This window comes from Bos javanicus, chromosome 25 (genome assembly GCF_032452875.1).
Source record: "Bos javanicus breed banteng chromosome 25, ARS-OSU_banteng_1.0, whole genome shotgun sequence".
NCBI lineage: Eukaryota > Metazoa > Chordata > Mammalia > Artiodactyla > Bovidae > Bos > Bos javanicus.
The window spans coordinates 23,737,382-23,762,061 of record NC_083892.1 but is presented as its reverse complement, the minus strand read 5'-3'; the positions used below and the strand labels follow the sequence as shown (position 1 = coordinate 23,762,061).

General features: G+C 45.8%; 1 protein-coding gene across 1 annotated transcript in view; it reads right to left on the bottom strand.

Annotated features, from left to right (window-relative positions):
• Nucleotides 1-7,481: 7,481 nt before the first annotated feature.
• HS3ST4 (heparan sulfate-glucosamine 3-sulfotransferase 4) overlaps nt 7,482-24,680 on the bottom strand; it is a 499,499-nt gene continuing 482,300 nt past the window's right edge. The window contains exon 2 of the mRNA XM_061401473.1: nt 7,482-9,524. Coding sequence (XP_061257457.1) covers nt 8,888-9,524 — 637 coding nt within the window. The 3' untranslated portion in view covers nt 7,482-8,887. The remainder of the gene's footprint in view (nt 9,525-24,680) is intronic.

Here is a 24,680-nt window from a genome sequence, read left to right as displayed (position 1 = left end):
TCTTCTATAGCCCCAGAGGCCCTTAATAATCAAATTCCAGAACTTAATGTCCCCTGGGAAGGCATTCTAGCCCTTCTCACTTATTAACTGGATGGCTTTTGTATCTTTCCAGACAGATGGACTTCTCTTTTTCTTATTAAAGCTTCATGAGGATAGGTCACCAGACTTCTTATTCACAACCTTTCTCTTAACAGCTAGCACAGCTATGAAACAAATTCCTGCCAAGTAAGTGATGGAATGGAATAAGTGGCGGGGATTTCACAGCCTACTTGGTTTTCTTTTTTTTAGTTTTTAAAAAATTTTTGTGTTTTTAATGTTTACAGTGTTGTGTTGGTTTCTGCCATACAGCAATGTGAATCAGCCATAATTATACATATATCCCCTGCCTCTTGAGCCTCCCTCCCTTCCCCCACCCACCCCTTCTAGGTCATCACAGAGTGCCGAGCTCCCTGCGTTATATAGCAACTTGGTTTGCTTTAACAACTATCACTGCCTAAAACTTCCCTCTTGAGACTAATTCAGTGGATTCGAGGTAAAATTGATTCCCTGTGGTCTCCTTGGGACTTCATCTTGCTCCTTATCCAGAGGCGCCTCTCCTGGTTGACAGATGAAATGTAGACTTGACAAAGAGCAGTGGAAAGATGTGTGCACTGGTCAAACACATGCAGGTCTAGGTCCACACAAAGGTGTGTTCTTTGCAGAACTCTAGAACACTCTCACCCCTGCATCATTAGTGTCTTGGAAGGTAGGGCCTCTGACTTTGGCAAAACCATTAAGAAAGGTTGGACTGCATTCCAACAAGGCAAGGCGGCGGCACATTCAGAATCAAGCACAATCTCAACCCTGGCTTCCTGTAAAAGTCTCCCTGTTAATTTCTGTAGAAGCACCCACTTCTGAGATCCATCTGTTAGACAAAGCTACTTTTAGTACCCTTGGTTGGTCCCCTTAATCTCTGATGTGAGGATGTGGAAAGTGTGTTGGGCTACAAGTCAGTACATCCAGGTCGGGAGAGTGGCTCTTCTGTTACCCTAAGTCAAACAGTGCTTGCATGCGTGCTGAGTTGCTTCAGTCATGTCTGACTCTGCAACCCTATGGACCATAGCCCGCCAGAATCCTCTGTCCATGGGATTCTCCAGGCAAGAATACTGGAGTGGGTTGCCCATTTCCTCCTCCAGGGCATCTTCCCAACTCAGGGAATGGACCCTTTTCTCTTATGTCTCCTGCATTGGCAGGTGGGTTCTTTACCACTAACGCCATCTGGAAAGCCCCAAGTGAGACAGGATGCTCCTTAATTTTGCATCGATAAAGTGAAGACTTAAGACAAGATTCCCCACAAATTCTCTCCAGAGAATTCTCTCCAGATTTTCTCCAGAAATAGAGACACATTTCTCTATTGGCCTGCACCTGGAGTCCCACATTACCTTATTCTAGTTCTCAGAGAATCCTAAAGGTTCTTCCTAACTTTCTATTGCCTTTCTTCTCAGAATAACCTGTCCTGCAGCTCCAGGATCCAGGTTCCCCAGGCACATGGAATAGATAATCTGGCATCTCTGTAAGGGAAGGCTTCTCTCAGTAGAGACAGTGAGATATAAGGGTGCTGGAAGATGAGAGCCAAGGATGAAAAATTAATTAGGGAAATAAGCTGTCCAGGAAGGAGCCATCCAGGACATCTGCTAGATAGTACTTCCTGGGGCCAGGCAGCTGAGAGAGGGATCAGCTGCTCTGGGTGTCACTGTGAATACAGATCATGTTTTTCCTTAAAGTTGCCATCAAACTTGTTACAATATTGCTTCTATTTTATGTTTAGGTTCTTTGGTCCCAAGGTAGGGAGGATCTTAGCTCCCCAACCAGGGATCAAACCCACACCCTATGAACTGGAAGGTGAAGTCTTAACTGCTGGGCTGCCAGGGAAATCCCTAGATCTTTGTTTGATCTTGGACCAAGGGGCGGGGAATGAGTTCATGATGCTTAAGACTGACCAGTGAGGTGTTAACCCAAATGAACTCTGTCTCACATTCAGCCCTACGTATATCCCACAAATGTCATAACAGCAGGGTGTCATGGGTCCACTCAGAGCCAGAAAGAAGCTGTGATGAAGAGCTTCCTGACCCCAAAACACGCAGACTGTTCTAACTCTTGTCTACTCACGGCCTCAAGGCTGAGCACTGACTGGTCATTCATTTTAAAATCATCCTTTTCCAAGTGGTCCAGAATGATTAGATGGAATCAGAGCTATTCAAGGAAAGCTGCTGAAGCCCAGGAGAGGTCTTTGAGAAGAGATTACGAAAATATGCTTTGAAACATTCCCTGCTTTTCTTTAGGACAGGCTGTGCTGACACCTTCTCTGCTGCAATCCACCAGTGCGACAGCCTGTCTTGTGGTATTACTGCAGTCATTACGTTGATGTGCAACTTTGGGAATGTCCCTTAAATTCCCAAGCCATCATAATTCCCATCTGCACATTATAAGGTAAGACTTGGTCATCCCCGACCTAGAGGACAAGTCTGTATCTAACTTAAGATGTGTGAGTGCGTGTGTCTTCATTTTCACTATTATTGCACATTTTCGGAAAAGTTGGATTTCTACTGATTTGAAGTCTTTCTTGCTATGTGAATCAACAAGTAGCCAATAGCCAAGGAAAGAGGGGTGCCATTTGACCTTGGACTTAGGCAATGCCAAGGTGGTGGTGGTGGTGGTGGTGGGTCTCTGGAAGGACTTGTGTTCCCTATTAATGGCTTGGTTATGGTCACTTAGAGATACACAACTTTTCTTCTGCCGAAAGATTATCTTTGATAGCAATGATCCTCATGCATACTTCTCTCTTTCTCCCCCTAGCCCCCCAACCCTAGCCAATATCTGCCTTGTAGCCTTCTTAATTATCCAATCTTGTATTTTTTACACTTTATTTTGTTAGTGTCTACCTCTTAGTGTGTTAGCCTAACTCTAAAGCGTAAGAATAGTTTTACGATTGGAGATGAGGCAAAATGCTGCCAAGTAGGGTCTTAGATGCCATGAACCTGGTGGTCTTTGCTTTGGCTTAGTTATCACCGCTGCCCCTACTTCATGTTTCCATAGCACCGTGTGCCCCCTCGTAACAATGCAAACCGATGTATTTCATTTTTCCCGTATCCATCTTCCACACTAGGCTGGGATCCCTGTCAAGGCAAGTCAGCTTTGCTATCAACCGCCCCTTGGTTACTCTACACATATTTGTGGAATAAAATCCAAATGAAACATGGTTGTCTCTGGACCACAACTGGTTTCCTGAATCCAGGGACACTCAGGATGCTTGGCCGTCTTCCATTCTTGGACTCACATTTCATGCATTTTCTTGGCCTTTATTTTTCGCCCTGATGGTGGATGATGTACTATTATTACCTTGAAATAATGTATTTTCACAATTTAAATAAGTGGTTTCCAGTATCTCTGCTATGTGGAAATGACACATCCTCATCCCCTTGATAACCTGGAAATCACATGAGCTCATCTACCCCCACCAGCACCCTAGTTTGCTACACAAAGAAACCAAGGAGGTCTCCCAAGCCCACTTTATTATGAGACTTGCTCCCAAGCCCCTGCCCTGATTCTCAGCCCTCTTCATCTTCCAGGTAAACTCTTAGGAGTCAGCGTTCTAGGCACAGAATTCATAGCTTGGAAGCTTGAAAACGTCACCCCCATTTCCATCTCAAAAGGATCTGTGTGGCCCTTTGTGAATGAGCCTAGGAGTCTTGTAGCATCTAAAAGAACCTTATAGAGTGACGAGCAAGAGAAAGGCCAGAGTGAGGTGACCCCATCTGGGTATGGGGTGATGGCAGAAGGGGCCTGACCTGGCTAGGGAGAAGGTTTCTCAATTAATTGCCTGAAATTCAGCCAGTTCTGAGCTATTTATAGAGGATTTTTGTCTTTTTCTTTTGACCTCAGCTCACGGCAAAATCTGTGGTGGTTCTCGTCCTCCTAGCATTCTTGTAATTGTCCGGTCTACGTAAAGATACACCCTTGAAATACTTGTTGTTCTAGAAGGGCTGTCAGGAATCCCCTTTCTCTTCCTCCTCCTGCTCTTCCATATTCTCCATCTTCTTCATGATTATCATCATCATCACTTCGATCACTATCCACTGTTGCCTAGGAAGCACTTTATTCTTTTCAAATACCTTCCCCTCTATTGATTCAATTTGGCCCTCACAGTCACTCTGGATGATATTCCAGTAGGGATTCAATATGCCCATTTTTGAGATAGGAAAACTAGAATTCAGATGGGGAAGGCTACTTGTCCAAGATAGAGGCAAGGATAAAACCCGGCTACCTCTCTTCTGAAAGTAGTGAGACAGAAGTTTTTTTTGTGGGGGTGGGATGGTGAATAAGGAGGTGGAGGATGGGCAAACGAGAAGGGGCAGGTCAGACCAGGAAGATCTAGATGGCAGAACCAAGGGACTGAAGTTTTAAAGATGTGAAACTCAGATGAAGACTCCCAGTACCATGGAACTGAAAGGACCACTCTTTCCAGAACTTAAAATTGGGTCTTGTTTAGTTGCTAAGTCGTATCCAACTTTTTTGCAACCTCAAGGACTGTAGATTACCAGGCCCCTCTGTTCATGGGATTTCCCAGGCAAGGATACTGGAGTGGGCTGCCATTTCCTAATCCAGGGGATCTTCCCAACCCAGGGATCGAACCTGAGTTTCCTGCTTGGTAGGTGGATTCTCTGCTGCTCAACCACCTGGGAAGTCCCAAAATTGGGTCTGAGAGGCTCATCTTGGTACAGGGAATTCCCATCAAATGGCCACATCCTTCCAACTCTGAAGTGAGGGCTTCCATAGACAGTCTTAAGATAAATGGGGCTACTGAATGTTTTTGTTATTATTGCTGTTGTGTTTTGAGCTGGGCGGTATCAGTTAAAAGGTCAAGGCATTCATACCTTTCAGGTACAAACTATTATGGGCAAAAAGCAATGAGCATGAGAACAATGCCAGCTGCACTGTTTGGAAGGATGGATTCTCCCTTTCTCATCTCTGAACCACTCACAGCCACCTTTCCAGAGCTGTGAATCATCCGTTCGAGGGAAGGGAAGGGAATAGAATGTTAAATACAATTTATGCTTTGCTTATTGAAATCAAATACAAAATGCAGCCTCCCATGAGTTGCCATGCTCATGTTTAAGTAGGGTGGAAGTGTCACTAACCTGAGACCGTTTTTATAGGCTGACTTAGCTTTGCTGGATAGGAAGCAATTCCTTGGTCAAGTTTCCCCACCAAAGAAGGGGATGTGGCTTGCTGACTCACTCCAAGTCACAAGAATCAAGCTAGAGAAGACACTGCCGAAAAGAGAACTTAAACGTGCCAAGTTGGCATTTCTCTTCAGAACCGTGAGCTTTCACCCATATCACTAAACAGACGCTTAAAACAAAAATTCTCCAAATATCAAGGCTTAGGCCTCTGCCCTAGTTCTCCAGAGAACTTTAGCCTGCTGCTCTATGCAAGAGGGATAAATACTTAGGGAGAGTTTCCTACTTTGATTTCCCAGGTCAGAATGGCTTGTTAACCATGGGCTAACCATTTAAAAGATGGATTTGCTTTTCCTAGCTAAGTGAGGATGCATACTCACTAAGTTTCTTTTTAAAGCAGCATTTGAGGGCTTCCTTGGTGGCTCAGACAGTAAAGAACCTGCCTGCAATGTGAGAGACCTGGATTCAATCCCTGAGTTGGGAAGATTCCCCTCGAGGAGGAAATGGCAACCCACTCCAGTATTCTTGCCTTGGGAATGTCATGGACAGAGGATCCTGGTGGGCTACAGTCTATGGGGTCACAAAGCATTGGGCACAACTGAGAGACTAACGCTTTAAGGGCTTGATATTCTGAGTTTATAGGGACAGCTAGACAGCCAGGGAGGTGGGACATGGACAGTGGTGTGACTGAGGGGCTGAGCTAATATGTGATCATCCACTATATAAGAGATGGAGTAGGCTAGAGCAGTGGTCATTCTTGCGTGTATGCATGCACAGTGGCTCAGTCATGTTTGACTCTTTGTGACCTTATGGATTGTAGCCTGCAAGGCTCCTCTCTCCATGAGACTTTCCAAGCAAGAATATGGGCGTGGGTTGCCATTTCCTTCTCTAGGGGATCTTCCTGATCCAGGGTTTCCTGAATTGGCAGGTAGATTCTTTACTGCTGAGCCACCGGGGAAGCCCACTGGTCATTCTTAGCTCATGGAAAAATATCTTTAAAATTTTCCTACCATGAGCTGCTCCTTTGACCTCCTAAGTTATAAGATTGCCCCTTACTTAGTTGTCACTGAACTCCAAAAGAGACCTATTCCTCCAAAGAAGGCATCAATCCTAGGGACCACCTCATTCAGAAGTGATCCCCACAAAGGCATGAACGCAGGGGAGGAAGGAGGATGAGAGGGACAAAGAAATACACAGGTGAGACTTCCCTCATTCTCCATCCCAGCTTCCATAACACTATTTTTGAAAGGGTAGATGTCTGGGCCCCACCCGAGAGATTCCAACCCTTTAAAAATTCTGCAGTGCACCTTAGGACGTTGTAGCTTGAAAATACCCCCCACAGCTGCCTCTAATACATAATCAGAGCCACTCCTTGCTTTGCTTATGAAGTTAGTTACTTAGTTGTATTGGACTCTTTGCAACCCCATGGACTGTCGCCCACCAGGCTCCTCTGTGCATGGAATTCTCCAGGCAAGAATACTGGAGTGGGTTGCCATTCCCTACTGCAGGGGGATCTTCCTGACCCAGGGACTGGAAACTGCATCTCCTGCATTGCAGGCAGCTTCTTTACTATCTGAGCCACCCGGAAAGCCCTTGCTCATAAAACAGGGCTCCAAATCAGTCATCCCACACTACATTCTTCTGATCAAGCAGGCCCTGTCTTCTTTCAAACAGGTGTGAATGTGTACGTGTGGCACAGTTTTATTTGTATCTTCGTTTACTTTGGTGGTTTAGTCACTAAGTCATGTCTGACTCTTGTGATCCCATGGACTGTAGCCCACTGGGCTTCTCTGTCCATAGAATTTTTCAGGCAAGAATACTTGAGTGGGTAGCCATTCTCTTCTCCAGGGCATCTTCCCGACCCAGGGATGGAACCTGCCTCTCCGGCATGGCAGGCAGATTCTTTACCGCTGAGCCATCAGGGAAACCCTTTTTTACTTTGGTAGTAAAGGGATATATGCTGCCTTCAACTCAATAACTATTTTTTTAATCTGGAAAAAAACTGTCAGATTGTTTCTGAATCTTGCACATCAGTCTGTTCCTTGGCAGGATGGGTTAAGAGGGGAGGACACCGCACCCTTTATAGGAACTGCTTCCTTTGTGCTGTTTCAAGAATCATCCTACCCTGCAGATAGAATTCCCTGGCAGAGTGGATAACCTGGGTCGTCCTGGCTATCCCAGAGAAGGGATACTCCCAGAATTCAGGGGGGTGGAGGTGGGAATGGAGGTAATCAATACAAACACACCATCAAAATCCATCAATCAGATTGCATTAAGCTTTATAACAACACAGTTTTCAGTTAGCGGGAGAAATGACAGTTTAATAACAGTTGAACAGATTTCACTCCCTCCCCCCACTCATACATATTTCCAATTTTGCTAGAACAGTTCCTGGTTCTGGAGATCTGTGAAGAGTGTTTTATGTCAAATGCTGCATTTTAATGGAATCAAACTAATGCGAAGGGACATCTGATGCAGCAGCCCTTGATGGGGGTGTCCGCAGGCAGCCCTTACCCTCCCCCACCCCCTGACACTGGGTCTGACAAAGGCAGTCAGTCTGCTTGTTGCTGCCCCAATATGTGCCATCTCTGAATCGAGCAAACGAAGCATGAGATGACCACGAAGGGGAGATGGTGGGACAAAGAGAGAGATGGTGATCAATCCCCTGTGGGTTGGGTTGCTAAAGGTTATTAATAACAAAAGACATGCCAGCTCTCTGGGCCCTGCCCCACTGGGGACCCTAAAGGACAGAGCCCCTCCAATAGCTCATCTCAGATCCATGCTGCTGAGGGTCTCAGAGATGGAGACCTCCCACCAAGAAGACTGGTTTTCCTTTTTCACTCCCAGAGATGGCATTCATCTTTCCCAACCTCAGAGCTCTGGGCTCAGCTGCCACTCCCTTGCTCTAAGAGCAGTCCTGTGAGCCTGATTCTAAGGAGGGCCTAGGCTAAGCTTCTTTACCACCCAGGATACTCATGAAGAGAGGGACCCAACTGCCCTTTGAAGGCTCTTAGAAGGAAGGCTTCCAGGGATGTCAGCTTTTTTTTTTTTTTGGTGAGGAACGTGCATGCCTCTGCCTTCATCAGATGAGGAGTGAGGAAGTCAAAGGTTGTGGGATGAGACCTTAAGGAGAAGGCTTGAGACACCTTAAGAGGGAGGGTCTTGCTCCCTAGGAGTCCTGGAGCAATCAGCCACAATTAGTATTCTGGCGAAATGCCAAAGCAGAGGTTGATCGAACAGGGGCCTTTGCCAGATGTGGGGCTAGAACTCGGGCTTCTCAAATTAAAGTGAGAGGCCCCTGCCCAAAGTAGACCTTCCCTTCTTTCTTATCATTTAAACAAACATTCATGGCACTGTCTCTGACCTTGACCGCTATTTATCCTGTCTTCAGAGTAGATTAACCAGCAGAAGACAAGAATTAGCAGTGGATTCTGGTGGCCACCTGGTCAAACAGATGCTGCTACCCAGGCAGGCCTGGTACCCTATGCTCATGCCAGGGGATCCATCTCTCTGCCTAAGCCAACAGCGTTGGAAGCAATCCTGACTGGACAAAGGAGGAGATCTACTCGGCACCCCAGCAAGGCTGAGGCTGCAGACCCTGGGGGATTCAGGACTTGGGTCAGGAGCCTCCCTAGCAACTCGCCAGCCTTGCCGCCACATTGCGAGCCTCATTTGTCACCCTCTTCCTGTTCCCACTGGAAATCTTGACCAGTCATTTGGTAAAACATCATGTTGAAGGGTTTGTAGAACTTCCGCAGTCTGTGGATCACATCCGGGTCAATGCGAGGATGAGTCCGACCCTTGCTCTTGCCTAAGCACCTGGGGGCACTGCTGTCTTCTGGCTTCTTTAAGCAAGGGAACCCCTTGGTTTTGTTGAAATAGAAATGTTTCTCAGTCACAACACGCTTGAGGCCTAGAAAATCCTGTACTTTGGCCATTTCCCCGGCGGGGTCCACTATGAGTCGCTCACCGCTGACGAAGAGGATCTGAGAGAGGGGGAAATACTGGAGCCAGTTTTCCAGATGCAGAGCATAGATCCCTATTCGAATGGCACTCCAGGAGGCGTCGATCAGCCCTAGGGTCCGATTTTTGAAGGCCAGCACCTCGAAGGTGGGGATCTCGGGTTTCTTTGACAGGGTCTGGGTGTAGTCAGAGATGGCCCTGGTCACAGGGTTCCTCACCACCACGATGAGTTTGATGTCCTTGGCCATGGAGTGGATGCGCTTGGGAGCCTCGTTTGTCACAAAGTAACTTGGCGTCTTCTCCATGGTTAACTGCCCATCCAAAGTCTTGGGCATCACATTTCTAGAAGAAGGAGGAAAACAAGAGAGTGGTTATTCCTATCCAGAAATAACTGAACTTGTCCCATGAAACATATGATATAAACAGCTCAGTGGGGAGAACTACCAAATAAAATTCATATACACTTGGAAGTTCTTTTTAGACGTGTTATTTGCTCAGTCATGTCCGACTCTTTGCGACCCCATGGACTATAGACCCCCGAGCTCCTCTGCCCATGGAATTCTCCAGGCAAAAATATTGGAGTGGGTAGCCATTCCCTTCTTCAGGAGATCTTTCTGCCCTAGAAATTGAAGATGGGTCTTCTATACTGCAGGCAGATTCTTTACCATCTGAGCCACCAGTGAAGCCCTTTTTAGACTATATGTCCCACTATAGTTCTGATTAAAGTATTTTCATAAAAGGCAGCAAAAAGCTTGTGCATTCATTCTTGGGAATGTTATACACCTGGCGTTTAAATTGCAGCTCTATCTCTTGCCAGTTATGTTTAACCTAGTTGGACTCTTAATTTCTCTGTGTATTAGTTTTATAATCTCTGAAATAAAGATAATGATAGCACCTACTTCACATGGTTGTAAAAGGATTAAAGGAGATAATGCTTTTAAAGCATTTAGCACAGAAGCTGGCATGTGTAAAAGCTTAATAAATCAAGGATAGATTGTTGTAGTGGCTTTCAGAAAGTGTTTGAGCTCAGCAAGACCTCAAAGGTGATCTAGCCTAAGGGTGGGCAAACTACTATCTGCCTCCTGTTTTTGTATGGCCCACAGGTAAGAATGACTTCTCATCTTTAAAGTGAAGTGAAAGTGAAAGTCACTCAGTCATATCCTACTCTTTGTGACCCCATGGACTGTAGTTCGGAAGGGGGAAAAACAAAAATAATAAGACTAACATTTTGTGGCACAAGAAAATTGTAGGTTCACATTTCAATGCTTATAAATAAATTGTCATTGGAACATGGCCATTCATTCCTTTCTGTAAAGTCTGTGGCTGCTTTTTGCATCTACATCGGCAGAGTTGAATAACTGCAAACAGAGACCATATCACATGCAAATCTGAACATATTTTCTAACTGGTCCTTTAAGATATCATTTGCTGACCCCTGGCCACCTGCAGATTAAATAAATGTAAAAGGCTTTGAAATAGTGTCCAGTACCACCCTACTGTTCATTGGAAGGACTGATGTTGAAGCTGAAACTCCAATACTTTGGCCACCTGATGCGAAGAGCTGACTCATGGAAAAGACTCTGATGCTGGGAAAGATTGAGGGCAGGAGGAGAAGGGGATGACAGAGGATGAGATGGCTGGATGGCATCACTGACTCGATGGACATGAGTCTGAGTGAACTCCGGGAGTTGGTGATGGACAGGGAGGCCTGGCATGCTGCGATTCATGGGGTCTCGAAGAGTCGGACACAACTGAGCGACTGAACTGAGCTGAACTGAATCTAGATTAAAAGGGTCCATCTAGTCAAAGCTATGGGATGGCACCCCACTCCAGTACTCTTGCCTGGAAAATCCCATGGATGGAGGAGCCTGGTGGGCTGCAGTCCATGGGGTCACTAAGTGTCAGACACGACTAAGCGACTTCACTTTCACTTTTCACTTTCATGCATTGGAGAAGGAAATGGCAACCCACTCCAGTGTTCTTGCCTGGAGGATCCCAGAGACAGGAGAGCCTGGTGGGCTGCTGTCTGTGGGGTCGCACAGAGTCAGACATGACTGAAGTGACTTAGCAGCAGCAGCACGTATGGATGTGAGAGTTGGAATATAAGGAAGGCTGGGCACCAAAGAATTGGTGCTTTCGAACTGTGGTGTTGGAGACTCTTGAGAGTCCCTTGGACTGCAAGGAGATCAAACCAGTCAATCCTAAAGGAAATCAACCCTGAATATTCACTTGAAGGACTGATGCTGAAGCTGAAGCTCCAATACTTTGGCCACCTGATGTGAAGAGTGGACTCACTGGAAAAGACCTTGATGCTGGGAAAGATAGAAGGCAGGAGGAGAAGGGGACAATAGAGGATGAGATGGTTGGATGGTATCGCTGACTCAATGGACATGAGTTTGAGCAAGCTCCAGGAAATGGTGAAGGACAGGGAAGCCTGGTGTGCTGTAGTCCATGGGGTTGCAAAGAGTCGGATATGACCGAGTGACTGAACAACAACAAACCTAGTCAAAGGGTTTCCGTGGTGGTTCAGTGGTAAAGAATCTGCCTGAAATGCAGGAGACTCGAGTTCAATCCCTGGGTTGGGAAGATTCCCTGGAGAAGGAAATGGCAACCCACTTGAGTATTCTTGCTTGGGAAATCCCATGGACAGAGGAGCCTGATGGGGAGTCCATGGGGTAGCAAGTGAGTCGTATATGGCTGAGCAACTAAACACACAATTGTCCAATCTAGTCCAAAGGCGTCTTTATGCAAATGAGGAAAAGGAAGCCCAAGGACAGGGAATCAAGCAGGTTTTGTGACTTCAGCAAGTTGAATCACATCCCTGAGCCTTATTATCTTCATCTTCAAAATTCTGAAACTTACCTCAAGTTCAGCTGAGAATGAAATGAATGACAGATATCAATAGTGTGACCTACAGTGTGACAACATCTAGCACAGATCTGGTTTCATACATGGGATTTCTTCCTTCTTGGCTCCCAAGTTTGCTCAGTAAGGCCATGATAGGTCCCACATGTGTGTGCTCAGTCACTGCAGTTGTGTCTGACTCTTTGTGACCCACTGGACTGTAGCCCATCAGTCCCCTCTGTCCATGGGATTCTCCAGGCAAGAATACTGGAGTGGGTTGCCATGGCCTCTTCCAGGGGATATTTCCAACCCAGGGATCGAACCCACATCTCCTGTGTTTCCTGCATTGCAGGTAGATTCTTTACCACTGAGCCACTGGGGAAGCCGGATAGATCCCACACCAGGTTCCATATCTCTTGGTTTCCTTCCCAAGGTTGCTTCTCAAATCCATCCCTCCATCCCTGTTCACCTTTGGAGTGGCCTTGTCTTATTTGGGAGCTTCAAGGGACTAAAGGAGTTTGATGCTATTGGTCCTCCAATACCAATGTGGCCAGTCTATCAGTGAGAAAATGAGGCTCAAGATCCTATTATACAGTCAATTTGCTGCAGGCATATGTGGACCAAAGTTAATTGACGATAAACCCGTTGCATACCTGTTAGTACAGCAGGGCATCTGCCACCATGTACTCCATTAAGTCTGTTCACTCCTGAGCCTTGCACCAAAGTGGTACATTTAGGATTACACAAGACCTCTTTGTTATGATGACACGCTTTTAAATGTCTCAGCTAATAAAACTTAATACAGACGAAGATCCCTCAGCTTCCCTACCATAATTAAATTTATTTACTATCGCCTGTGTGGAGAAAGAATGACTTTTCTTTTATCTCTAATTCACATGCTCTGTCAATAATTAATTGCTACTGGGTTTTGAGCTTTCTCGGCAAGCACTTTTATTAGGCAAGAGGAATGTGCCTCTTGTCTAATGCAGAGATATTCACATGGAGTTTGACGTCGTTTGGGTATAATGATTGGGCAGTGAGCAGTTTTCAGATCAAAGCAATAGCTCTGGCCATAAGTAATCATACTCATCTCGAACAGACATCATCTCCCCAGTATTTTGAACGTCATCACATTTGTGTGCCTCTTTGGTTTTCGTCAGATTTAATTATGTTGCTTGGAGGGGCAGTGCTAAGGAACATAGTTTTGGGGGAGTCAATTGTCTGATTTCAGAGTTCTGACTACCCTTATCACCTTGATGAAGTGACTAAACCAACCAGTATTCTTGGGCTTCCCTTGTGGCTCAGCTGGTAAAGAATCTGCCTACAATGAAGGAGACTTGGGTTTGACCCCTGGGTTGGGAAGATCCCCTGGAGAAGGGAAAGGCTACCCACTCCAGTATTCTGGCCTGGAGAATTCCATGAACTGTATAGTCCCTGGGGTCGCAAAGAGTCAAATACAACTGAGCCACTTTCACTTTCACAAACCACTCTGACTCTCCATTTTCTCATCCAAAAAATAGAGTTAATAAGTGAAAGTGTTAGTCACTCACTCGTGACTGACTCTTTGTGACTCCATGGACGGTAGCCCCCCATGCTCCTCTGTCCATGGAATTCTCCAGGCAAGAATACTGGAGTGGGTAGCCATTCCCTTCTCCAGTGGAATCATCCTGACCTAAGGAGTGAACTTGGATCTCCTGCATTGCAGGCAGAGTCTTTACTGTCCGAGCCACCAGGGAAGCCCAGGGTTAATCAAAGTCCCTCTCTTATAGGATTGTAGAGAAGATAATACAGGTGAATCACTTTGAATAGTGTCCAACGAATGCCAGAATTTTAAAAGCTTAAGCCAGGGGTGCACAATCATTGGGACAGCAATTATTAGAGAAGAATAAGGAGAAAATATTTATGTTTAACCAAATGGAAAAGTTGAACAACATGAAAACTAAGGAACTGATGTAGAAAAATAAAAAAGAATATTCTGATTCAAGCCCATATCACCATACTTCCTGATCAGGGGAGCTGCTATTAGTTTAGCTGGAGGTGAAGGAATATACTGATATCCCACTTTTATTCCAATTAGATTCTCTTATTTTATTATGAAACTCATGTCATAGTATAAAAATACTAAATAAATGTTGATGCAAAAAATACTAAAGATAGATATTTTTAATACATGGCCTTTTCAGAATTTTGCCCCTCAGTATATATACATTGCTCTTTTATTTTGTTGCTTTTTTTTTTTTTTTTTTTTAGCTGCTAGGGTTTTCTTCTCATCCGGTCTCTGCTGTTGACTTCATAGAGCTCAGTGTTTATCTTTACACTGACCTCGTTCAAATTCATCTCCTTCACTTCAGCTAATTGCTGCAGTCTGTCAAGATCTTTGTGGATCCTGAGTTTTTTATCTGAAGCATCTGAGATAAATGGTATCCAGCCTGTAAGCCAATGTATATAGGGGAGTAAGTGTGTGCCTAGTTCAGTGATCAATGCAAAAAAACGGTATCCAGTCCTTATGGCTGAGACGGTAAAGAATCTGCCTGCAAAGCGGGAGACCTGGGTTCGATCCCTGGGTTGAAAAGATCCCCTGGAGGAGGGTGTGGCAACCCACTCTAGTATTCTTGCCTAGAGAATTCCACGGACAGAGGAGCCTGGCAGGCTACAGTGCATGGGGTTGAAAAGAGTTGGACACAACTGAGTGACTTTTATTTTTCAAGCCAGTGTGTATATAGGGAAGTAAGTGTGTGCCTAGCTCAGTGATCCATGCAAACAGCCATGAGAGGAGGGGGCTAGAGAAGGCAACAGAGAGAGTAGTGGGGAACAGAGATGCCTAAATGGCTTCGATTGTCATGTTACAGATAGATACCACCAGGCATTTGAGAATTCCTGCATTTGGGGCACATATGGGAAAACCGTCTCATTTGTGGAATCTAGAAAAATGGTACAGATGAACCTATTTCCAGGGCAGAAATAGTGACACAGACATAGAGGACTGATATATGGACATGGGGTGGGGGGAGGGGAAGGTGGGATGAATTGGGAGATGGGAATTGACATATATACACTGTTATATGTAAAATAGCTAGCTAGTGGGAAGCAGCTATATAGCACAGGCAGCTCAGCTCAGTGCTCTGTGATGACCCTAGAGGGGTGAGATGGGGGTGGGAGGAAGGTCCAAGAGGGAGGGGATATACATATACTTGTAGCTGATTCACTTCAGAAGCTAACAGTGTTGTAAAGAAATTATACTCCAATTAAAAAAAAAAAAGATACAACTATTGTTGTGTGAGATATACTGGAATTGTTGCCAGTAACAAAGTATCCAGTAGATGCTCAAAATCAATGAAGTAGCAGTCCCCCCTTTCCAAAAAAGATTTTGAATCAGTTATATTCATTCATTCGTTCCATAAATGCTCACATCCATAAATGGCAATATACTAGTGAACACAACAGACAAGGTCCTTTCCCCCCACAGAGCTTCCAGTATAACTGCTACCTCCGATGAAAGGAGGGTTCTCTATAGTATCACATAAATAACTATTTTGATCAAAAGAGCAGGTATTATTACTTTTCACTTTTACAAAGAAGGAACCGGACTCAGAACCTGAAGATACTTTTTCAAAGTCTCACTGGGTGAGCTTATTCTTGGCTCCTAAGCTAATGGCCAAGCAAACATCTACCCCCAGCTCCTGGCAAATAGCAGGTGCTTGGTAAATATCTGTTGAGTGAATAGATGAGTAAGCCATTAGGCTCCTGTTCTAAGGCTTTGTTGTGATAGGTTTTGCTGCCCTAATCTCATTCTCAGCCCTTATCTCCTCACCAATCTACTCACCTGGGTCCTTAATTCAGCAGCAATTTCTTTACATAGAAATAGCTAGATATTTCTTGATATCTGTCTGTCTGTCTATCTATCTAGGTATTTCTAGATACCAGCTATTTCTATATCTAGAAATAGAGCCTCCCTCTTCCTAAAAAAATAAAAATAAAAAAACAACTACAGGAGACAGCTCTCTAACATGTAAGACCAACCCCTCCCCACATGGGCTTTGAATATTGTCTCCTTCTACCTTCTCAGGAATTTTTCATCCCAACTTTCCTTCTCTCTCCTGGTTTTAGGTAAGTTCTTTTTGACTGGATCTGACATTTCACCATGCCCATGCTCTCACATCTTTATGTGCTTGAGGAATGGGGAGGTGACCAGTCATGCCAGAGGGGAGTGAGCAAAGCTAAGGAAGTAAGGAAAAGGTCAGGGGGTGTGGAGGAAAAGACCATGAGGTTTGGGGGTGCTGGTTCTTATGGGCCACTGGCAAGACACTTGGTTTTATTCCATATGTGATGAGAAACCACTGGAGAACATGAAAGAGGAGAACATAAGCTTTACATTTTCAGAGATCTTTCTCCAGCTGCTTTGCTGAGAACACACAGGTATGTGGCAAGAGCAGAAGGAAGACTGCCTGCTAAGAGGCCATTGCTGGAAGGCAGGTCGGAGTTGAGGGTACAGGGATGCAGGTAGAGAGGGCAACCTGGGAAGTAGCGTTCAGAGTTGGGATGTCTTTAAAAAGTAGGGCCAACAGTCCTTTAGGATGGGTGGGATGTGTGTGAAGCGAGAGTGTCATAGAAGACTCCAAGACTGTTGGCCTGAGCTGATGATTAAGTAGTAGTTTATCAAAGTGGAGAACACTGGAAAAGAAGCCAGTTTCAGGGGAAGAAACCAAGTCTGGTTTTGGACTTGTAATCTGAGATACTCACATGGAGGAGTGGATACGAGAGCCTGAAATTCAAGGGAGGTTCCAGTTGGAGGTGGACATTTACATCACGTGTTCACAATCCACTTGCCAGAAAAGCAGGGTGAAGGGATGTCAGAGTCTCTTCACCTTCACTAGGAGAAGGTGGGTCATGACCTTTGCCTATCTGGGGAGTCCTTCTGAAGAGACACAGGAGACACAGGTTTGATCCCTGAGTCGGGAAGATCTACTGGAGGAGGAAATGGCAACCCACTCCAGGATTCTAGCCTGAAGAATTCCATGGACAGAGAAGCCTCATAAGCTACAGTTCAAAAGACTCACAAAGAGTCGGACATGACTGAGTGACTAAGCACACACCTGAATAGAAAAAATGCTTAGACACTGATGTGCAAAAATAAATTTTAACTCCATCACCAAGATTTTCAACTCCTTTGAATTCCCAGGGTCCCTGATAACTTCCTGTGTTACACAGCTTAAAATAATGTCATCATATGGTTAGGATAATGTAATAATGAGAGAAGGAAATGGCAACCCACTCTAGTATTCTTGCCTGGAAAATCCCAGGGACAGAGGAGCATGGTGGACTACAGCCCCAGCGGTCCCAAAAGAGTCAGACATGACTAAGCAACTGAACAACAAACATCATAATATGGTTGGTTCCCATGCCCTCCGTGGCTAAGCTCAGGTTCTGGAAGACTTGGGCAATGTTTCACTCACCTGCGTATCCCCCGTGCTTGACACAGTCCCTACTGCGTGGAAGCTGCCCCATAATGATGTGTGGTTGTTGGACAAATGAATGAATGACATACAAATGGAAACATGATCCTTGGAAGTCAGGAGAACTGGGGCAGTTTGGAGGGCTCCTCTAAGTAGGTTTCTGGTGCATGGGGTTCAGGATTTCTGAATTCCACGTCATCTCCCGTCTGAAGCACCCTGCACTGCAGCATGGACCATATGGTGAGGAAACACTGCATCTGTGCTTGGAAAGGCTTGTTAACAGTATCTGGGGTGCCCAGAGCAGCCGTGACATCGGCATCAACACACCATCCTGAAGCCGAGAATCATCCCGCAAGATCACGCAGTTGCTCTCACAGCCCCAAATGTTTATGAGACATGAGCCAACACGCTCTCCAAGCTCCCCCACCTCCGCTCTGCTGGTGGGGGCACTGGGCTGGGCACAAGCCCTATCTGGATGCAGGTCACCATCTGGGACAACAGCTTTAACAACAGAGATCCCACAGTAGTTATCAGATGCCATTTACTGTACATGCTGTTTGGAGGCTCAGAGTTCAAATTCTGACACCAGATCGAGGTCTCCAAGCACTTTCAGACACTGGGCTCCACAGCCTGGTGCTTAAAAAGCACAGACTCCAGATGAACCGAATCTGGATTCACTTACTGTGACAGAGCAGACCCTTCCCAGGACAGACCCTCCTCATATCCTTTGTTTTAGCTCCTCTCTGAAGTCCTTAGATAATAGTAACTGATGCACATTTCCTGAGTTGTTTTACAGATGCTAAAACTCCCACCAAATTAGATGTTAACTATCAATACTAGTTATCTAGTTATCAGTACTAGATAACCATGAGCACACAGCCCCCCTGGCTTCTCAGAGCCTAAGCCCTGGTAACGTTAATGCCTGTGATGCCACCATCTGATTGGCTGATACTTTACCATCAATCAGAGAATTGTGCACAAGCGGATCACATACCCTGTGATGGCCCTCCCTCTCTTGGCCTTTAGAAATGCTTTCCTGAAACCTCTCTGGGAGCTTGGGTGTTTTGGGCTCTAGCTGTCATGGACTCCCTGTGTGCTGCTGTGCAATAAGCATTGCATTTTCCTTCCCCACAACCAGCACCTGGTGTCAGTAGGTCAGTTTTATTTTGGGTGGGCGAGTGGACCTAAGATTGGTTCAGTAACGTTATTACCCTTGTGACTCTGGGAAAATTACTAATCTAATATTTTGTGGCTCCATTGCATAATCTGGAAAAAAAAAAAGCCATCATATTGATAATACCTATTTCTTAGGGATTTGGGGAAGGTTACTTTGGCCACCTCATGAGAAGAGTTGACTCATTGGAAAAGACTCTGATGCTGGGAGGGATTGGGGGCAGGAGGAGAAGGGGATGACAGAGGATGAGATGGCTGGATGGCATCACTGACTTGATGGACGTGAGTCTGAGTGAACTCCGGGAGTTGGTGATGGACAGGGAGGCCTGGTGTGCTGCGATTCATGGGGTCGCAAAGAGTCGGACACAACTGAGCAACTGAACTGAACTGAACTGAGTTAACAGGCTTCCCCAGTGGGACTAGTGGTAAAGAACCTGCCTGCCAATGCCGGAGATGTAAGAGACACAGGTTTGATCCCTGGGTTGGGAAGATCCCCTGGAGGAGGTCATGGTAACCCAATCCAGTATTCTTGTCTGGAGAATCCCATGGACAGAGGAAACTGCAGGGTTACAGTCCATAGGTTTGCAGATTCTGAACGATTGAAGCGACTTAGCACCCACGCATATGAGTTAATATCTGAAAGAGTGCCTCACAGATAGTAGGTTCTCAATACATTGGTTGTGAATTTTTAAAACAACTTTCTCAAAAAGGTACTACTATCCTCCCTACTTTAGAGGTCAGGAAACTGAGACTCAGTGAAATTGATTTGTTAGTCCAAAGTCACAAGAGGTGGAACTGCAACTCAAATCGCAGGTCCATCCTGCACATTAGCCCAAGCTCTCAGTTACTGCCTAGCAATGTTTCACCAAACAACAGAGGCTCAGCAACGTTACATGACTGGCCCAAGGTCACACTGTTGGTAGGTGGCAAAGCTGGATTTTGAGCCTCATTATATGTGTTGTAAAGGTAGGCAGTCACTGACTCACCACTGGGAGTTACAGAAACCCAGGCCAGAAGCCCCAGAAATTCTTGCCAGATCAAACTCCATCGTTTAATTTCTGATATCTCTCTCTGGGGTATCATCAACTGAAGCAAATGGACACCATCATGGATGCCGAGGGAGAAGGTGATCACCCATGTAAGATGTAAAGAGTCCATTCTCTCTGGTAGGGTCAGCAGCTGAGCCTGCTTTTGGCTTGCCTGAATCAGATGTACACAGGCACCTCACATTTTCCCAAATGCATTATCCAGTGGGATAAATGGTGCATAAATGAGCAATATTTTTTGAGCCCTCCTGATAAACTGTAACTCAAGAGAATGGTTGTGAGAGCAAGGGCATGAGGCAGGGCTGTCTCCTCTGCAATGAAGAAAGAAACTTAGAGGGTCAATTGGGTACCTGCTACTTGCACAGCACTGAGCCAGGCAATTTCATGTATTATGCTGGCTCAAGCTCACCAGTGCCATATGAATCCCTGAGCCCATTACAGAGATGTGGAAACTGAGTCCAAGAGACAATAAACCCTGCTCCGGACCACAGAGCTAGACCCTTTTCTGCCTCATCCTGTTGGAGTTCATGCTGCTTTTCAAAGTCAACTTTTAGGAATCTTGAAATCCCTGAAGATGAAAAGTCAAACCCTTGGGAAACCACATTTCTTATAAAGAAGACCCAAGAAAAGCAGCCTTTGCCGGGGCCATGTGGCTAAGGGCCAAACTGAAGCTGAGAAAGAAGGGATCCTGAGTGACAGCTCTGACTTCAGAACTAACTTGCCAAATGGGTTTAAGACAGGGATTTTTCTGTTTCTGGACCTGTACCATGAAAGGGCTTTGCTAATACAAATGCTCTCATTGATTACATCCAGCTTTGCTGGTGCTTAATATGTCAAGTATACAGTGATGATAAAGCGGGCATGATACCTGCCTGGCAACAGACCACGAGTTCCTTGAGGGACACACATGAATTTCCCACTTAAAAAAAATTATTTATTTACTTATTATTTTTGGCAGCTCTAGGTCTTCATTGTTGCACACGGAATTTCTGTAGTTGCAACAAGCGGGGATCCTTTTCCACTTGTGGGGCGCGGGCTTTTCACTGCAGTGGCGTCTCTTGTGAACCTCAGGCTCTAGGTGCACAGGCTTAATTGCCCAGCAGAGTGTGGAATCTTCCCAGACCAGGGGTCGAACCCGTGTCCCCTGCATGGGCAGGCAGATTCCCAGTGACTGGACTGCCAGGGAAGTCTGAGTTTCCCATTTTTGTAAAGTGACCTGTGGTTCAGATGCAGCATCTCTGTTGTGGGCAGAAGTCTCTTTTCAGACAAAATTGCATCTGCCTCCAAGAGAGAGAAGGGGCTGACAGAAAAAGTGTGGGTAGAGGGGAGCAGAGCGGGTAGAGAGGAGAAGGGAAGGCTGAAGGTGATTAGAAAGGAGAAGAAAGAGAAAGAAAGACGAGAAAGGGAAGGAGTTGGGGAAGGAGGAGGAGGAGGAGCCTAGGCAGCGAGGAAAGGCAAAGAATGTAACTAACTGGAGAAGAAAGAGGAAAGCGTTCCAGGTTTGAATGACATGCAACCCCATGGTAGGAGACAAGAGCATACCCAGACCTCAGGAATATTTGTGCTTTCAAAGTTAGGGCCAGACAGATACAGATATGTTAGGATTTATGAAAGAAAAGACAGAATACCATTTCATTAATTTGGCCACTTCTTCTGCCAACTCTGTGCCGAGATCAAGAGAGAAAATGAAGAGCGAGATCTCGTCCTGAAGAAGTCTTCGTCTTCTAAAATAGCAAAGACAGTCTATTGCTGTGTTGGATTGTGGAGGCCAATCCTTGCGTCTTGGGATTCACAGAGGTTCACGAGTTTCAGAGAGGGGAATCATTGACTGAGCGTTGACTTGATTCCAGGGTCCATGATCACCTTCTTCAGAAGCTCATCAGCGGGTGCTCATCCTGACAAAGGCGGGTGACCCATTGTTCAACTTTGGGGTTCCATCTCTGAACCACAACTCTCTTTGAGCAACATGTTTCATGTCTTTGATCCTCAGTTTCATCATCTGTCAAATGGGTGTAATAACACCTCTTCCTCATTCACAGGAAAAGGTGCCCAGCACAGCACAAATATCGGTCAGTGTTCCCCCTTGTTATTACTGCTAGTGTAACGTAGCACATGGTAGATGCCAACAAATCTGTGTGTTGAGTGAGTGAAGGAGACAAGTCCTGCTTAAATTCTGAATCTAAACACCTATATTCGGTTGCCTAATACATGTGTTGTTGTTGTTTAGTCGCTAAGTTGTGGCTGACTCTGTGACCCCATGGACTGTAGCCTGCCAGGCTCCCCTGTCCACAGGATCTCCCAGGCAAGCAAACTGGAGTGGGTTGCCATTTCCTTCTCCAGGGGATCTTCTTGATTCAGGGATCGAACCTGCATCTCCTGCATTGCAGGTGGATGCTTCGCCACTGAGCCACCTGGGAAGACTCCATAATACATATCAGTTCAGTTCAGTCGCTCAGTCGTGTCCGACTCTTTGTGACCCCATGAATTGCAGCATGTCAGGCCTCCCTGTCCATCGCCAACTCCCAGAGTTCACTCAAACTCACATCCATCGAGTCGGTGATGCTATCCAGCCATCTCATCCTCTGTTGTCCCCTTTTCCTCCTGCCCCCAATCCCTCCCAGCATCAGAGTCTTTTCCATCTGTATATGATGACCTTGATTCACAGAAACTGACTTCTTCAATGGGCATTAATACGACCCATTCTGAGAGCACTGAAAAGCTTCTGTTTGGCATAGAATCCAGGGAGTTTCTAGAAATCTTATTTGCTGTGCCATCCCAGGGTGCCCAAGCACTTGGGAAGCTTCAGTGATAGAGCTTGGCCAGTTTATAGGGCCCATGCCTCAAACTGAACGAATCACAGGCTTGCTTTTATTTCTCCTTGTCATCTCTGGCTTCTCCCAGTTCACCCACTGGGCTTCAGCATCAACAGACCACGATATGACAGAAGCTGAATCGCTCATATGGCCTGATTTCAGAAAACACATATGGACAAAAAGCAACTAAGAAGTCAACAATCCCTTAAAATGAATTTGTGACAGAGTCTTCACCACTGAATCTACATTTTTTAAATTGGCTATGTGCATGCCTATGGGGTTTTTAGATTAAGTTGACACTTATTGATTAAGTGTTTGGTATCTCTAGGGATGTGAAGGTCCTGTGCAATAATTCCCGAGTCCACCGGTTGGGAAGCAGGGCTCTAAAACCTAAGCCTTTGCTTACTGACAACCTCAGCTCCATCAGCGTCTTCTTATCCACAAGGCTCCCTCCAATCCTTCCTTTTTCGTTAGTGGCCCACCTCACTCCAGAGATTCGAAAGCAAGATGCTTCCTGATTTTAAAGGAACAGGATTATGGCTCACTTCACCTGCCCCTGACTGGGGACTCCACCCAGAATGTACTTCTCTGATACTTTACTCACCCACATTCAAAGAGTGCCCGCTGCAGAACCTCACACAGCAACTTCTATCAGCTGTTTTATTGTAGCTTCTTTCCTCGGGGCTCAGCATTTCCAAGGGCAGGTGCCACAATTAACTGATGATTACAGAGATGTCAGCATTGTCTGTCCGGGCACCGTGTGCTCACGATTTAACAGACGGTGACAGGAGAGGGCTCCTCTCGGGAAGGCGGCATTCCAGCTCTCTGCACCTCACACTGCACTCCCAGCTGTGTGTCAGCTCAGCACTGCCTCGGGGATTCTGCCAGCCCTGCTTCCTTCTCACCAGCATCCTGCAGCTGAGCCAAGCCCTGCTTGCTCCGGCTGAGTCTGCCTCTCTCACCCTTATTTATGCACATCTTAGCCCTCCTGCCTGGCTCTCTTCCTGGCTCTGCCATCCTCACCCTAAAGGACTTTGGGCTGAGACTTCCCTGGCAGTCCAGTGGTTAAGACTCCACACTTCCAATGCAGGGATGCTGGGGATGTAGGTTCCATCCCCGGTCTGGGAAATCAGATTCCACATGCTGCATGGTGTGGCCAAATAAATAAATAAATGATAAAAATAAACACAGGACTTTGGGAAACCTATTTAACCACCCCCAGTCTCAATTTCCTCAGATGATGAGGATCCCAAGCAAGATCTATCCCAGAACACGTCAGGTCGAAAGGGCTCGTGCTTATGATACTGCAGTAGAATGAGTGTTTGTGCCCTGCCCAAATCACATGTTAAGTCCTAACACCCATTGGGATGGAATTAGGGGGTGTGGCCTTTGAGAGGGGATTAGGTCATAGGGTGGTGCTCTCATGAATAGGATTAGTGCCCTTGTAAAAGAGACCCCAGAAATCTCCCTCCCTACTTCTGCCAGGTAAGTACATAGTAAAAAGATAGTCCTCTCTGAACCTGGAAACAGGTCCTCAGCAGACAGTGAATCTGCCAACACCTTGATCTTGAAATTCCCAGCCTTCAGAACTGTAAGAAATAAATGCTTAAGCCACCCAGTCCATGGTACTTTTGTTACAGCAGCCCCCAAACAAATGAAGGCTCAGCACAGTGCCTGGAAGGAATTAACTGATCAGTACAAGTGTTAATTACTGTTGCTCTATTTATGAACCCTGTTTATTCACTGTGCATTCACAGAGAATGCCATCCCTGGGACTTGTGCTAACGGTGAGGTTATTTCACGTTTACCTCAGGTGCACCTTAAAACAAACTTTGTTTTTGTAAATAATTTGTACACGTCTCTTCCTTGTTGATGCAAGGAACCTGATCGGCTAGAGAGATAAGGCTCAGTCAGAGCACTCGATGTTTTATTGGTGGAAATGTTGCTCAGGTCAACTCATGCCTGGCCATGGACATTTGTAAATAACTCGATCAAGATAGAAGCATCCATTCATACTTGACAGGTGTAAATTGTGCTGGGAAGAGGGTGCTTCATCACATGGCCAGGCACCAGCTCTAGTGTTGAAGGAAACTATTCTCTGGGATGAGAGACTGCAGCCCAGGAACCCTTTTTCTCTACGTTTGGCCAGAATGGCAGGACCTCCTGTCC